The 16,909-nt window shown below is 46.4% G+C and overlaps 1 protein-coding gene across 1 annotated transcript in view; it reads right to left on the bottom strand.

Moving 5' to 3' along the window:
* Slc24a3 (solute carrier family 24 member 3) overlaps positions 1-11,605 on the bottom strand; it is a 499,080-nt gene extending 487,475 nt beyond the window's left edge. Inside the window, exon 1 of the mRNA NM_053505.3 lies at positions 11,408-11,605. Coding sequence (NP_445957.2) covers positions 11,408-11,546 — 139 coding nt within the window. The 5' untranslated portion in view covers positions 11,547-11,605. The remainder of the gene's footprint in view (positions 1-11,407) is intronic.
* Positions 11,606-16,909: the final 5,304 nt, after the last annotated feature.

The following is a 16,909-nucleotide window of genomic DNA, read 5'->3' as shown; positions in this document are numbered from 1 at the left end:
TCCGGGTCTATCAACCCTTTCCCAACTCTTCCACAAGAATCACTGAGCTCTATCCAATGTTTGGTTGTGGGTGTTTGCATCTGTTTCCTGGTTGGAGTCTTAGAAGACAGTTACGCTAGGCTCCTGTCTGCAAGCATAACCAAGTATCTATCATTAACAGTGTCGGGGTTGGTTCTTGACCACGGGATGGGTCTCAAGTTGAGCCTGCATCGATTGGCTGTTCCCTCGGTCTCTGCTCCATCTTTGTCCCTGCGGTTCTTATAGGCAGGAAACGGTTTTGGGTAAGAGGTTTTGTGGGTGGGCTGCTGTACTTATCCCTCCACTGGAAGACCTGGCTACATTCTTTAAAAATCAAATCCCCTGACGAGAGGAATGGACAGGGTAATGCATGAGGGGGGAGGTGGCTCCAGAGGGATAATTCAAAGGAATTTTGCAAGGATGGTGATATATTATCTGTGTCTTGACTATCAGTTTTTACTGTATACAATTTTAAATTAAAAGTTAGGTTATTTTTCAATTAAAAATATTTAGAGGCCAGCAAGGTGGTTCAGTGGCTAAAGGTGCTTGCTTCTAAGCCTGTTAGCCTGAGTTTGATCCCTGGGACCCATCTATACAGTGAAAGTAAAGAACTCAATCTTGCAGTTGTCCTTTGATCTCTCTACCTATGCTGTGGCATAAACACATGTACACACACACACACACACACACACACACACACACACACACACATACACGGAAGGAAAGAAGAAATTTAATTTTTAAAAAATGTAAAGACATTACATATGGTTTGATCTCAGTTTTAACATATTGAAGGGGGGAAAATAACATCATGCTTTTGGAAAATAATGGAACTGGTCTAACTTTGTGCCTATGTTTGCTTAAAGTGGATGAAGTAAGTTTACTCTCAGCATACAACCCCAAAACATACTCAGGATCTCAAACATCAAGAGCAAAACCCACTCCAAAGGCTGTTGGTTTGATTTTCAAATCCTAGGTTGCTAAGGTCCTAGGAAGCTCTCCTTAGCAACCAACGCTCAGATCAATGTCCAGAAGCTACGATGAAACAAAGTTGGCAAGGTATGAGCTCAAGCACTGCTGACAAGAAAACAAATCCATGGCCACTCATTTTCCAAAGAACCTCTTATCCTACCGATCACACTTGTTGCATGAAGCAACTAATCCTGTAACTCCCCCATTTTCTCCCATGGACCGGTTCTCCTTAATGTCACAAAATTTCCCAGGAAGATTACATCATTTCAATAACATTTAAAAATGTGAGGTAATTCACCAGGTTGGTCTTCGCTGATATGTTTCTTCTTTAACTTCATGCTGGGTTTTAAGTGTTACTTCCCCAAGCAAAGAGTGAAATTCAAAAATTTCTTGTCACTTCTAACAAAATCAGACATTCAGACCCAGTGGCCGCCCCTAAGAGTGCCTCCTTGTCTAATACTCCAGAAAACTAATATTGACGCAAGCAATATGGAAGCTTCACGGCTAAATTGCCTGAATGTTCCCTCTATCTAAAGAAGCCATTTTCAGGCATTCTTCATTCAGAAATATTGTGCAAATGACAGAAAGTAATTATCCATTAAAGAAGCCATCAGCAAGCCAAGCACAGCCCTCCCCTGGTGTTCACTTGAGATTTCCATACATTACAGTGGTAACTCCACAAACACAGGAGGCTGTCCACATCTTTAGTCTCAAATGTAACAGGCCTTGGCGAACCTTTCTCTGCCCCAATCTATAATAAAAAGTTTTATGTAGAATACAGTATTCTTAGTAGTTATTTCCCTTCATTCTAAAATTCTGATTTTTGAAGTTGACTTTATTTGAATGTAGTTTATTACCAACTACTTAATGCCATTGGCCCTTTAGCACTAAAATGTATAGATGGTGTTGTCATAAGAGGTTCCCTGTTCTATTGACTGTCGTGGTAGATACATAAACTCACATGAGTTATAAAGTTATACAGAACCCAGCACACACACACACACACACACACACACACACACACACACACACACACCTATGCATGCACACATGCACACACTCAGTGGAAGAGAGTTAATCTGAACTAGAGAGGCAAATTGGAATGATGCCACCATCATCCTGATAATATCGTGTCACAGTTTTGCAATATCGCAGTGACGTTAACTAGAAAACATGTACAATGAGCCTCTGTATTAGGTTTCCCACCCATATGTGAATCTTCAATTCACTGGATAAAATATTTCCAAGTAAAAAGATTGTCCATTCCTCTTACTCTGCCCCACCTTTAGTTTGCTTACGTACAGCAGATAAAGTTGTAAAAGGAAGAAGAGGGGAGGAAGGTAGGCAAGGTGACTTAATTAACTTGGGGTGGTCTAGATTCTGCCAACAAATAAATTCACAGTCATTGTTGGGAGGATCTACATCCTTGAGTCAAAGAAAAGTCCTTTTGCTGAAGAAAGCCTCTGCTCTAACTGGACTCCCTGACAGAACAGGTTTCCCTGCTGTTGGGAGCACACAGTGATCCTTCTCCAGAAAATCTGACGGGCCCATGGCAAAGATGGGAAATGAGGCTGGATGTGTTACCCGGTGATATGATATGGTCCAGTCAGATGGGTTCTCACCAATGAGACCTTCCTCTGCTATAGCAATTGTTTCCAACAGCCCCACCCAAACATGAGGCATGCACAGATGCCCAAGTTCTCCTGGCAACTAAAGGCACTGACTGGAAAAATGGAACAACATAAATGGACAAGAACTACTCTACTACTTAAGACGAGTCCGTAGGAGGGAAAGGAAACTTCAAAACTAATGCATGCACTTAGAAGTAGAAGGGGTGATGCATGTGGATGAAGGAAGACAGAGCAACAAAAGGAACACATGTGTGCACACACATGAACACACGCATGCACATGCATACACATACACAGATATGCACACATACAAATGAATAATTAAGAAAAATTTATAAGGAAAATTCCTGATTAAGAAAACTTGTAGAACGGCTGAAAAGATGGCTCAGAGATTAAGAATACAGAATGCTGGGCCAGAGGACCTTGGTTTGGTCCCCAGCTCCCACATGACAGCTTGTAACCTTCTGTAGCTCCAATCCTAGAGGATTCAACATTCACTTCTAGCCTCCTCAGGCATTAGGCACACATGTAGTACACAGACATACATGTAGTCAGAATACCCATGTGTAAATATAAATAAATAAATAAATAAATAACAAATAATATTAATAGGCATCTGAGCAAAGGTCTGGGACAATTACATATGACTGAATACTTGCCCTTGAGAGGCAAGGCAGAAGGATCATGAGTTCAAGGCTAGCCTGAACTGTATAACAAAACTTATCTCAAAACAAAAAAAAAAGAAAAGAAACCCTCAGTAAAAAAGGTAAAAATAGAGAAAACAAAACAGACTAGGAGGCACTCTCAGGAACCCAAGTGAAAAAGGATGGGGACATCATAGAGGGGAAGTCCCTAGACCTGAGTGACATGTACTTCCAGATTTGAAGACTAAGAGACTGGACAGACACATGCCCACATTAGTCTTATAACATCACAGACACTGGGAGCAAACAGCACATGAGGAGCAGAGCAAATCACATGCATATTTTATAAAAAGGAAACAGAGAATAAAAGCAATAAAAAACCAGGGCAGCATCAGACTTCTTAGAGGCATCATTAAAGAAAGATATCGAAGAAACATCTTCAGATCCCCAGGAAAAATGAGGTCCATCCTAAATTCTTTTCCTTTTATCTTAGATTTAAGGCTAGCCTCAAAGCCATAACCCTCCTGCCTCTGCCCTCCCAAGTTCTAGGATTGCAGGTGTGTAAACTAAATTATGAGCCCAACCTATCTTGCATGTGTGGTCAGTAGGATTACATCTTCAAACAGACAAGGTGTCAAACTTGTGCTTTCTCTGCCTTATTACAGGGGAACCTGGAGTGTGTGATATCCAAAACAACAAGAGCAGGTTATGCCAAGAGAAACATGCGCATGACGTATAGGAAGGCAGCTTCCGGGGGCGGGGGGAGAAAAACGGAGAGCTGAAGGAAGGTGGCAAGATGACAGCTGGACAGCAAGATGACCAAGTGGCCTGACCAGACAACAAAAGGCCAGAAGAATCTGGATGAAGATCACTTCCAAGGGAACCCCCGATGGAGAACTTAGTGTCAGCACACACATAGGGAGGAGATGAGACTGAGAGGAGAGAGTTTAGCAAAGGTTTAGCAAACTAGAAGAGAGTTCACTTACATTCAGAACAGAAAATGTGAGTTCAATGCGTTTCACAGCTCAAAAACACGGAGCCCATACATGGCCACACTACAGTGCATGTTGCACATTAACCTACCCCAGCGGGGTTCAGACTTGGCTGCACACTGGCACCGACACTTAACAAGAATCCGGATGCCCACACCATACTCTGGAGCAGTCCATCAGTATCTCTGGGCAAGATTCAGACACAAGTGAAGCTCAGAGTTCCGTAGGTGACAACGCAGAGAAGACTGGGGACGGGAGCTCACCAAAGAGATCATTTTCACCTTCTTTTCTACTCCTCATCTATGCTAACAATCCCGATTTCCAATGGTCAGCTTCAGGTCTTACCAGCTCACTAAGTCAAACTATCCAAAACTGAGCATTATTCATATTCTGTCTGGAAAATGACATTATTGACATTGTGGTGTCAATGTGTAATGGCAGCCTGCTCACTCTTGTCCCTTGGTTCTTTCTTGTCCTCCATAGGTTCAAATTCTGGTGGCAGACCAGGACATTAGAGTAAAAATGCCTCTTTCCAAGCCAGAACAAAGCAGCGACATAAAGGGGAAATGAAGAGGAACATTGTCAATGCTGCAAAGGCTACAAATGGGAAATTCCCCAAACTGGGTCGCAGCTGAGCTGATTTTATTTGTGCACCCTCTCGGGAACACATAGCTTCTGCTGAGCAAAGAATGGATGGTTTAAAAGAGCAACTGGTACTGGTCTTTCCCGACCTTCTAATCCTGAACTCCAAACATCACAGGGTCACAGCCAACCATCTCCACGGTCCACATGTGGGTCCAAGTCCACTGAGCTTTAACATAAGGTTCAAAATATGTGTGGCTGTCCCTAGTTCAAAGGGGGAAAGACTCAATCACCCAGCAACTACACTTGAATTCATCTAACTTTTGCCGATCTAATTATCCAAAAAAAAAAAAAAAAAAGACATCATCTTGTTATTTTTAAGTTCCAATTTCCCACTTGCTAATTAAGGGTGGAAAATGTTATTTGTGGCTATTGGCCACCTGCAGTTAGTTGCATCTCTGTCAGTTGCTGCCGCAGGCATTTATTTTTTCTATTTTTTCGCAGTTTTCTAGGAGTTTGCCTAACTCCGCCCTCCTCCCTTTATCTTCTACTTTCCCTGTTTCCCAGGTTCCTGGACCTCTGAAGCACCACAGGTTGCTCCAGGACACAGTGCCTTTCTTTCATATCTAACAATTCTTCAAAAGTGGCTACACTGTCCCTCTTCTCACAAAGCTCAAAGAGAGAAACTAAGTATCTATGTCAGACACCACTGTCAGCCCAACAACTAGCAATGCCTGATTAAAGTGGGTAAACTCAAAGATCCCCAGGTCTCTTGCGCTGGGGTGCTGGAGAGGACTCCTTCCAAGGAATCCACTGAGATGAACTTCACAAAAAGACAGCTCGAAAAGATGGTGATGGGGGGTAGGGAAGCCATCAAAAGACTGTGACACCCAAGACTAGCAACAGTGAGGAGCATGGTCAATCTGAAGCCGGAAGTGGATGGAGAGAACAGCACGTGAACTGCTGGAAGCCCCATAGCCCATCACCCTTTGGTTCAGAGCAAACTTCCCTCCAGTTACATCCTCAGTATTTCTCATTCTCAGATCCTACATGACAGGACCTTGTTTGAAACTATTTGCAAGCAATGAATAAAACTGGCTGTCAAATTCTACAGAATCAAAACCTGGCAGCCATCAGCCAGAAAGCCTCAAATTGCTCTCCTGAGATCACAATCCACTTGCAATGTGACTCCGTGGATATTTTCAGAAGCCCCTAGACCTCAGTTTCCCCAACAGGATAGTCTGTGTAGTATCCTTCCCTCTGTTACCCAAACACATACACAGAGAGTCTCCTTGTGAGCAAGGAAAACTCCTTATAGACGCGAGAGTTGCCAAAGTCCTGCGCTATCAGCCAGCTTCCACCAGGCCTTGGAATGCTCAGCAAATAGCTAGTTTTGCAATTCTTTCGGCTTTGCCAACCCTCCAGGGTAAAAAAAAAAAATCTTCCCACAAGGATTCAAGGCTTGCAAGGAAAGAAAATCTTTGAGAAAAATCTGGGTTGATGAGCAGCTAAGAAAAGGCAGGAGGAAAGAAACACTTCTATATATGTTTGTGCAGAAAATGGAAAAGGTTGAACGCAGCGTGTCTCTAAAATACTGCTTCTATGAAACCAACCTTCTGTTACTCCTTACTCCTCAGCTGACTGAAAAAGGCAGGGTGATTCCCTGTCTTGCGTTCACATCGTCTCTGCCAGTGCTGGAAAACATAGCTGTATGCAGTTTTGACACCGGCATGCCCCGGTTCAAATCCTACCACTATCCAACTGATACCAGGTGCAGCCTGTCACTTTTCTTCAACTCAGTGATCTCCAAAGAGAAATGTCAAATTTACAGGACTAGAAATTATGAAAATACACATGTGGCAACAAGCAGGTGCCTAAAACATGGTACAGGTTTGGTTCTGTCTTGTTTTGACTGTGGGCATTAAAGTTCAGAAACCAAAAGGCCTTGTCTATCTATAACAAATATATTTTGAGCTCCTGTTATGGGTTGGGTGAATAGGGGTGATGTGTCAGAATAGATCACAGGGTCTCCGACCTCCCAGAACTCAGAATCTGTTGAGCAGGAATGTTACTCAAACACTGACCAAACAAATAGATAGCTGCCGACTTTGATAAATACAGTCAAACAGAAAGCTGTGTTTCCAGAGGACACTGTGGGGCATCTAATATAGTCCAGGAGATCTTGGCCTGGAGGTGAAGGATTAAGTAACTGCAGAAGTGAAGGATTAGCTAGTTGTGGTGGACGCAGCGGTATAGTGGGACCTGTACATGGGAGAAATCTGGGACCAGAAAGGTCACACACCCTTGGGAAGCAAAATAAAAGTCCAGGTAAAATCAGAGAAGAGAAGACCAAGGGAAGGGATATGGACCTAGGGGATCTGCAGTCCGAGACCCTACTGTAGCTCCTTTGTTAGACTTAGTTCCCATCTCCATACCAAATACGAGGAAAGGCAATCAACTTTCATGATTGGAGGACAGTTCAAAGACATTATTCATGTGCGTGAATTTACAGTATACATTCACATAAGTGTGCATACAAATATCTGCATGCGAATGCATGTTATGTAGTTCCATTATTCCACCACTAGCCACTTTGGGACATGCTTTCACTCACTCCTACGTTACAATCCCTTCAGATCTCCAGATTTTTCCAAATACATCTTCCTCATATCTCCCATTAAACTGAGAAAGCAGAGACTCTATATCCCCAGTTTTTCAACCTGGGTGACATTATTTCTGCCTTTACCAGTGGAAGACCACTGTGATAACAGTACTCTGTGACTTCTGAAGCCAGAGCTTAAAATTTACACACTTCTACCTTGTTTTCAGGGGTGCTATCTTAGAATCTGGCTGCCATGCTCTGAGGAAGTTCAAACTGAGCCCCCTCTGGAAAGGCCGTGTGCTGGTCTGAGTCAACATTCACATCAGCCCTTATACATGGCTGCGATGTCCTCCTGCGTGATTCCAGAGCTGACTGTCAAGTCGCCCAGACTTGCAGTCTTCGTAGCCTTGACCTCTGACCTAGTGGAGTAGAATAAAGCCGTCCGGAACATGCCCATCTAAATTCCCCAGCCGGAGTATCCATGAGCAGGAAGATAAACAGTGGTTTTAAGTCAAGTTTGGAGCTAATTTGTTATATAGTAATAATAATTGACAAACAAAATATACATCCATGAGCAATACACACACACGTGCACGCAGATGTGTGTATTTGTGTGTTCAAATTTAAGCTTTTTCTTAATTATACCCCTTAAAACTTCCTAGAGATATGCACAAAAGTGTGTGTGTGTGTGTGTGTGTGAGAGAGAGAGAGAGAGAGAGAGAGAGAGAGGCAGAGACAGAGACAGAGAGAAAGAGAAAGAGACAGAGAATATGGGGTTTTTACCTCTACTTCTAGAGAAATATGTCTGTGTGGTCGTATCAAGAAAAGGGAAACACTTCTAAGCCACTCAATACATACAAAAGTAATCTGTTCTCATTGCAAGAATAAATGAAAACCTTCATTAGCAAATCTAACACCTTATTTAAATTGGCTTTGAACCCAGAGATCAAAAAGGAGATCTCCATCAGCAACCACTAAGTAGGGCACCTGGGTTTTGTGTCTCCCCTGCTGAAGGCTCGCAGGACAGAAGACGGTGTTTACAGATGAGGTAAATGTGCATAAAGTGTGCTTGGCACAGTGCCTGGCACTTGGGATGCCCAAACTGTAGTTGTTATTATTATTGCTTTTGTTGTAGTTAGAATTAAGAATTCTCCTCATTCCAGCACTAACTCTTCCTGACCTAAATTAAACAATCCTCATGTCCTAGCTACACAGGAGGGGGAAAAACACTCAGTATAGATTCTTTTCTTTTCTATACTTCTAACCCAATACAGAGCTTTGCAAAACAGAAGCAAACTTTCCAGTATATAACCAAATCTGGATTTACTTAGAAATCAAGAAAGAGATCCCAAATTTCATGATTAGAAATGTTAGACATTATGTAACATAAAAGCCACACACCTCTACCTGGACTTTCTTATAAAAAGAACTAACTGCCCTTTTTATAAGAAAGAAAAAGAACAAGGTGGGGTGGGAATCATGGGAAACAAGTCTCTGATGGGTTATCTGGTTATCTTTAATAATTACCACATGCGTTTAAAGATAAAAACTACCTTTGGTCTTTAGGAAGGTACCCCCACATGACCATAAGAACACCACAGTCCTGCAGCCCCAAGCAAGAAACACAGCTGGGAACAAAGAGCCAGGTCACCTCAGGTCTGTACCTCCACTCTTCAACTGCTATGTGACTTCACTCAGTCACCCTTTGTGAGTCCCAGTGTCTTTAAAATGAGGTGGAACTCTGAACCTTTTGCCCTTGGTGAAAGGATATTAATGTAGAATGGTCCCAAAATTTTCAGGGTAAGAGTCTCTACTCTGATGTTTAAATATTAAATTTGGCAATTTCCTAATCAAAAATATCATTGGAAGATCTCCATGCAGTAATTAATCTGTTTAGAATTATCTCGAAGAAGACTTGCTGCTCCAACCTGGCTGTGCCTCACCTATTGAAAACACCAGCATCTAATGCAAGAAAAGGTTATTAGAGACCAAATTAAGACTAGCCAGTCATAGAGTTGGGGATGGAGGAGTGTAAACAGAGCCTGGGTGACAAAGTTATTTGCACTGTTGGTTTCTCCCAACGAAGTCTTCTTGCTGTGAATGGAGGTGTTCATGGACTAGGCATTAACAGACAGGCCACAGAAGAAGTGAGAGTGAGAAAGGAGAGAAAGGTAAACAAGAGAAGGAATGAGATGGGGACATTCGATGGAATGATATCGGAAGCATCTGAACAGAAATGTCAGGGAAACTACCTCAAAAGGCAACTACCTCAAAATGAAAGTGTAGTCATCAGGTTCCAAGTTCATAGTGTGTGATGCCCTATCAGCCTAAATATTCCAGCATCTGGTGGTGGCAGGAACTGAACTGCCCCCCCCCCTCAACTGATCCACTTAACCGTGTGGGTCACATTCAACATCCAGGGGAAAAAATGTCTTTTATGTCCTGGAAAGTGCTAGGAAACCCAGCACTCACAGGACTCCAACCTGTAGGGAAACGGCCACCGGGTAATTGACTTGGAATAACTCTTGCTAACGGAAGCATAAACTATCTGCTGGCTTCCACTCACCCTCTTAGTGACAGTCAGTGGATACTGCTTAGCAGGTCTGAATCTGCCCTTGGGAAAAAAATCTCACTTCATTCAAACAGCACAGCCCCCTCTCTCACATCAGCACCCAGGGCCAGAAGACCAGATTCAGAAACAATGGAGATAGTCTTGGAGTCTAAGGGCTTTGCTGAAGACCAGGGCTGCCTCTCTCCTATTACCATATATGATGAAGTCTGTAGAGAGATCTGCTAAGTTCAGAATGACCCCCGAGTTTCACCATGCGGAACCACACCAGCCAATGTGAAGGAAATCCTTTTCTTGATTGATGGCACCTTTTAAAATGTCACCATCGCTATCAAAATGCTTTTATTGTGTGCTTCAAAGCACCACGTATTAGATCTAAGTCTATCTTAACAGTACAGTGCTTATCTGTAACTATTTTTACCCCACAATCATTTATTTGTCCGCTTCCTCACAAACCTGATACTTGAAAAGCCAGGATACAAAATAATTTTACGACCGTTATTCTCCCAGGTCTTTGCTTTCTGCGGTGTTTTTTTTTTTTTTCTTTTTTTCCTTACACAGCTGCACCCCAGAGTCCAAATTCTTTCCAATGGCCAACTGTTCTGAGCACATTTCTCCTAAATATCTATTTTAGCTCCACAAAAGCCAAGGGTAAAGATAAAACCAAAATATCGTGTGTGTGTGTGTGTGTGTGTGTGTACACAAGTGTGTGTGCACCACCAGCCAAAGCACCAAGAAAAAAGTGGACAGCATGGAGTGGCCCGCCCCCAGCATCAAGTCCGTGGAAGGAAGCAAGGCAGCCTTGAGAAATGAATCCATGTGTTCCTGCTAAGCAACCCTTTAAGAGAACATGCCCTTTCCTAAAACCTGGCTGGTTTCTTTCACTTTCTCCTATCCGAAGTTCCCAGCACCTGTTCTTGGATCAAAGATGGCAAGGAGCATTCTCTACTGCCCACCCCACCTGTTCTGTGTGGAGAACACGTGGAGAGCCGGCTGTGAGCTGGTCAGCCTGCCCTGCAATCCCTCAGCAAGCCAGGAGTACAGGTGGTTGGTTACGTGCACAGGTACTGATCTCTGTCATAACAACTTTATTACTGGTCTTGGCGGTGAAAGGGTTCCTGCCTAGGGTGAGACTGCCACCACAGCCACTACCAGTCAGGCTGTGGGAAAAGGGCAGGAGGCAAGAGGTAAAGGTCTTCTTGGTGCCCACGGGGTCACTCCTCCACCACCGCAGCCCTAGAGCCCAGACCCTTTCCATTCTAGTCCTGCAAAAGACCAGAGTGTCCCGGTGCCTGTTCGGTGTGGCCAGAGCCAGCGCAGTTCGCCCGGCGCCGAGCCCCGAGAGCCCGAAGCGCTGGAGCCGCAGCGCCCACTCGGGGCAAGCGGCGAGCACTCACCCTTCTGCTCTCGCAGGCTCGACAGCGACCAGAGCAGCAGCGCCACCGAAGCCAGGAAGCAGAGCTGGCTCAGCAGAAGGTCCCTCCGCCGGCGGCGGCTGCGGCGGCGCGCGCGGTCCTGGTCGCCCGGCGGCGGCATCCTCGGACGGCCGGGCGGCGTCCCTGGCGGGCGGCGTCCGCTCGGGTCGCGGGCGGCCGCGGCGGGGACGGCGGCGGGAGGCAGCCCTGCGCGCAGCAGCCGCGCGTCCTCGCTGCGTTCCCACCCGGCCGCCGCCTCCTGCTCTCCCTCCTCCCGGCCGCTGCCTGTCTCCACGCCGTCGCCCTCGTCGCTATCGCTCAGTCCCTCCTCCCCCGCCGCCTCCTCCTCCTCGCCGCTCGCCCGCACCGCCGCCTCCCTGCACTCGGGGTCCCTCTCCTGCTCGCGCACCATGGCTCCCACGCTCCGCGCCCGCGTTCGGCCTGGGGCGGCGGCGGCGGGGGCGGCCGGGAGGCGGGGGCGGCGGGGGCGGTGGAGGAGGAGCGGGGAAGGACCGGCGAGAGGAGGGCCGGCCGCTGGCCACCCGGAGCAGGCCTGTTCTCAGGCTGCAGGAGTGCGTCTCGGGGTCGCACTCCAATGTCCACGCGGGGAGTGGGAGGGGTGGGGGAACTCGGAGCCGAGCGGCGGCCGGGGCGCGCCAAAGGCAGGAGCGAGCGCAGCTTCCCGTACCCCGCCGTGGGTCGGCAGCAGGGGGGCTGCGCACGGGCGGGGGACAGCTCCCGGGATGCTAAGAGTCGCTGGCCAGCACCGCGGGGAGGGGGCGCAGGGAGGAGACTGGGCTGTGGAGGACAGCCCGGTGCACAGTCCTTCAACCCTTTGGTGCCCAGAGAAAGAGGCGATGTGGTGCGGGAGGCCCGCTAAGCAGGACTTGGGTAGACCGTTCTCCACCAAGGAGGATTGGCCTGAAACTTTCAGAGAAAAGGAGGGTTCCCTTGGCTCTCTTCCATCCGCTGCCTTCAGCTAGAGCTTCGAGAGTATGCTAGGTGGCCAGTTTGTAGCCACTGGTCCTGCCTCCTGCCGCTTGCCTCTGGGGTTCCCCTCTGCCCCCTGGTGGGGATCCCGGTGAGCCAGGACTTGAAACTGGCCTCCTGGGGGGGTGCTTATTTGGGGTGTCCTGGCTCCCCACTCTGGCTCTGGCTCATATTTCGCTCTCTGAGGAGCCAAAGCAAGTCCAGTGTGTGGCTGAAGCTAAGGGGGCCCTGGTAAGAACCCTAGGAAGGCTCTTGACCTTCAACAAGGACCATCAGTCTACTCTACCCACCAAGATTAGAGTCCTACATCCCACCTCCCGAATTTGAGTTGTTCTGCCCCTGCCTATTAAAAATGTAGAGGCCGACCTCCCCACCCCTATCTGTAGTAGGTATCATTGAAATGGACACCTAGTGATTCCAGGCACAGCCGACTCTCTCCTGGGCTTTGACCTCCCTAGCCTCATCCCAGGTACCTACCTACAGGTTGGAAGACAAAACCCCAGAGGAAGAGAAGAGATGTGTTTGCAAGTGGTGCTGAAACCTTAAGTCTTATTCCAAAAGGATGGCCCTAGAAGTCAGTTATATGTTTGGATGGTTGTGTGGGAGCTCTTGGGCCTGAGCAATCTCCCCCTCAGGAGATGGGAGGAAGTGGGTAACCTCTGCCAAGGCTTCTCCTTGCATAGGTCACAAGGGATCCACAGAACCAGCTGTGGGTGACCTTCCACCAAGTATAGTGTCAGGTGTCCCCTGACAACCTCTGGGGACATGGGAAGTAGTCATTGGTGGTTTCCTTTCAGCTGAAAGCAGACTTTGCTTCCCACAAAGTTTATTCCCTCCCACTCCCTTGTTGGCTGGCCCCTGTGCAGAATATCATTCCTGCAATGCCTAGGTGAGTCTTTGCTTAGGTTGCCAGGTACTAAAGGAGGAATTCAAACTCAAGTCCATCCAGATTAGAGCATCACAGAAAAGTCTCCAATTCTGCCATCACTATCAAGACTTCTGAGACCACTGGGGAATTCAGAGTAATCCCTACTTGTTAAAAAAGACACTCATATAGTGTCTCTAGTGAAAGGCAGGGAGGTGGGTGGGAAATGGGGAATCTGGAATATGCTGAGTCGGGGAATGAACACTAACTCATCTTGGGACAGAAGCAACCATAGACAGAAGGAATTGTGTGCTCTGGGGGCTGGTGGAGGGTGTGAGGGAATGGGGGTGGGGTTGGGGGTGGGGGAGAGGACAGTAGGGAAGACTAGGAACTGATGGTTCCAGTGTAAACTCCCATGGCCCAGAGAAAGGTGATATTTGTTTTAAGACATCTCGGAGTAAGAGAGGACAATGAGGTAAAGCACAAAGCAAGATCGGTAACTTTCTAGAAGCTGCCAAAATCACTGGGAGCAGAAGATGGGGATCTCTGGTCCCCCTCCTGACAGTACCTTAGCCCAGACAGGCTCACTAATCCCTATGGTGAGAGCATCTCTGCAGGAATTTACAGAAGATCAGAGAGGTCCTTTACCTTTTCCTCCACACCCACCATCAGGTAAATATAGAATAAAGTGATCTCTTGGTGCCCTATCAGGACCAAAGAGGACAGGAGACAGCCTTGATGTCATCTATTTCTTTATCTACTTGTTTTTTATGTTATCTGTCTGACTTGGTGTTTGGGAAACAGACGTTTGAAAGGAGCAGGACCCAGAATGAAGAATGTATTCATGTTCTTTCAGTGTCAGAAGCTCAAGGATTCCAACATGGCTGCTGCTTTTTATCCCCTAGTATGTTTCACACCTGGTCTCACGGAGTATGCTTCAAGACGAAAATCCCACACCTATAGCTCTATCCCTGAATGAGCTGGCTTGGGGAAAGGAGCATGACCCTTGACCCTTGTGAGCACTGGGCTCTATCCTCTTCCAAGAATGAAGCAGGTGTGTTTATAAAGTCTCCATGTTGGCTGGAGGCAGGGCTTACCTTCTCCACCCCAGCTTTTACTTCCATAAGCACTTCACTTATAGCTGTGTGCAGAGTTCACGTAGGAAGTAGAAACAACTCATTGTTTTCACAACCCTGCTATTGCACCACCACCACCACCACCACCACCACCATCACCAATCAAAAGCCTTCCCAGGAAACTGGGAAGCATGCAGATGCATTTCTGTGATCCCAGCTTCTGAGAAGTTGAGACAGAAGGGTGGCAAGTCTGAAGTCTGTCTGGGCTATAAACATAGTTCCAGGTCACCCTGGCTACATAGGGAAACCATCTCAAACAAAACGCCAACAACAAATGAACAAGTGACAAACAACAGTCCCTCCCTCCTGCGATAACACTGACTCGATATCGTTCATCAACCAGTGAAGTGGGGCTTCCCCTGTGTCAAGACAAGGCACATCTTTGGGCACTCCTACAGTCTTTCCAGCTCTCCGATCTCCCCTCACCCACAGTGCCCAGACCTGACAGGGCAGTCTCCACAACAAAGCAAGGTTGTGTCTCCATAACACCAAACGGTTGCCAGTTGTGTCAAACAGACAAGCCAGGGTTTTGAAGGGAGAGAAGGGGGAGGAGGAAATAAAAGCAGCCACTTACCAGATAAAGCGACTCCCTGCCATACCACTCAGTAACACAGCACAATCTTTCAAGCAAGGGAAGAGCACTAGCTGTCTGTGGTGGGGGCCATTTTAGCACAATGAACCACTATGAGTAGAATGAGAAAGAGGTGAAAGGAAATCTTCCTGGGACAGATCTTGGGCGTAGGATCTTCTATGGGTCTTGGGAGTTAAGGCTGTATGACATGTTTACTGTATGGGTAGGAATGACCAGGTACCGTTCACCTGTAGGTTGTTATATGTTCTTCATATTGCTTATCACATAGCTTTGGGTAGGACCCCACCTTTACTGAGGAAGACACCACACTTCCCTTGCCCACTGTCTGCTGCTTGGGTGGCAGAATTTCTAAGTATAAAACTCCTCTGTGACATGTCTACACTACCTCAAGTATGGACAGCGAGAGGGGGTGTCCACAGCACGAGCTCCTCCTGGGTTAGGTGTTCAGCTTACTACCAGGGTTAAAAGATACCTCTTACTTCACCATTATTTTTAAGTGTTAATTTTTCTATTCTCCCCCCAAATCCTATGCTGTTTGTTTGTTGAATGTTGACTCACCACATGGATGACTATAGTGTTCTTTCCGTGGCTCATGGCTCAATCTACAGCTTTCTTTGTAAAAGAAGGACTTTCATGAGTTGCAACACACACACACACACACACACACACACACACACACACAGAAGAATGTGCATAGGTCTTTACTCTATGACATCACTTATGTACATGCACTCTGCCAAATAAATACCAAACTAGGGCCTGGAACATTCATCCCCACCACTCTCTTGAAAGCAATAATCTTAATAGCCTTCCTGCATATTCCTGTCACTTTAGGTCACTGTTACCTGTCCTTGAACTTCCAGTCACTCAGTTTTGTCTCCGTGAGATCTGTCCACACCTGCATGCATGCATTTGTTCTTTCATGTTGTGTGGGTACGGAGTCCCCGACCTGATGCTTCAGTTCCCTTCCAAGTTCAGTTTGAGCCAAGAATAGTCAAACCACTGCCTCTGGACTCGAGACAAATGACCTCCGGGGCTAGCTAGTTCTGTAAGGAAATTCAGCTGAAATTGAAAGCAGTCCTTGGCAGCTTCTCAAACCTGTTGTACCACATGAGGATTGGCACCAGGGTGACTTCGGTTACCCATATCAACAGATGGATTGGGGGAGATGGGTGTATCGTGCTTTTAAAGATGACCATCAAAGAATTCTCAAAAACATACGATTTAGAAGTTGCCTTTCAGCAGGAAAGTCAGTACAACCATTTCCCCTGTATTTTTTTTCAAACCCTTTTATTCCAAGAGGGGAGAGGGGAGGAAACTAGAACAGATGCCTTCAGGGAAAATCCGAACTCAGTCCCTCATAGCCATAGAGCTTTCATGTAAGCCATTGTTAGCTGGTGTTAGAGGTCCATGGGGACGAATCAGAGATGTCCTCAGCCAGCCCCATTCTGCATGGTGGGGTCCAGGCCTAGTCAGCTGTAGTAGTCTCCAGCTTTGTGGGATTCTTCAGTATTCAGGCTGAGATCCATGTAAGAAAGGAGCAGTTGGGTGGGTACTTTGTGTGGAGCCAGGAGGAAACTCTAAAGAGGGAAGCTCCATTGCCTAGACCCCCCAACTTGTTGATAGGTTCCATTGTTTTGAGTGTTTGGAGAACTAAGGACTGCCTGCCAGCACGCTCTATGGAGATGCCCGTGTCTCAGGCTTCACCTGAGTATGATTAAAAACAAGTTCATAAAATAATCTAGAGTCACGGGAATAAGAGATTAAAATGTTCACTCTTCACAAGGCAAAAATGAAGCACTCACAACTGAGTACTTTGATTGCTTTATCAAGGCCATTTAGAAGGAAAACAACACTGGTTTCTCTTTTTGTCTGTGCAAACTCAGCCGACACTATGCTAA

The sequence above is a fragment of the Rattus norvegicus genome, chromosome 3 (genome assembly GCF_036323735.1).
Source record: "Rattus norvegicus strain BN/NHsdMcwi chromosome 3, GRCr8, whole genome shotgun sequence".
In the NCBI taxonomy this organism is placed as follows: Eukaryota; Metazoa; Chordata; class Mammalia; order Rodentia; family Muridae; genus Rattus; species Rattus norvegicus.
This window is presented reverse-complemented; position numbering and strand designations above follow the sequence as displayed.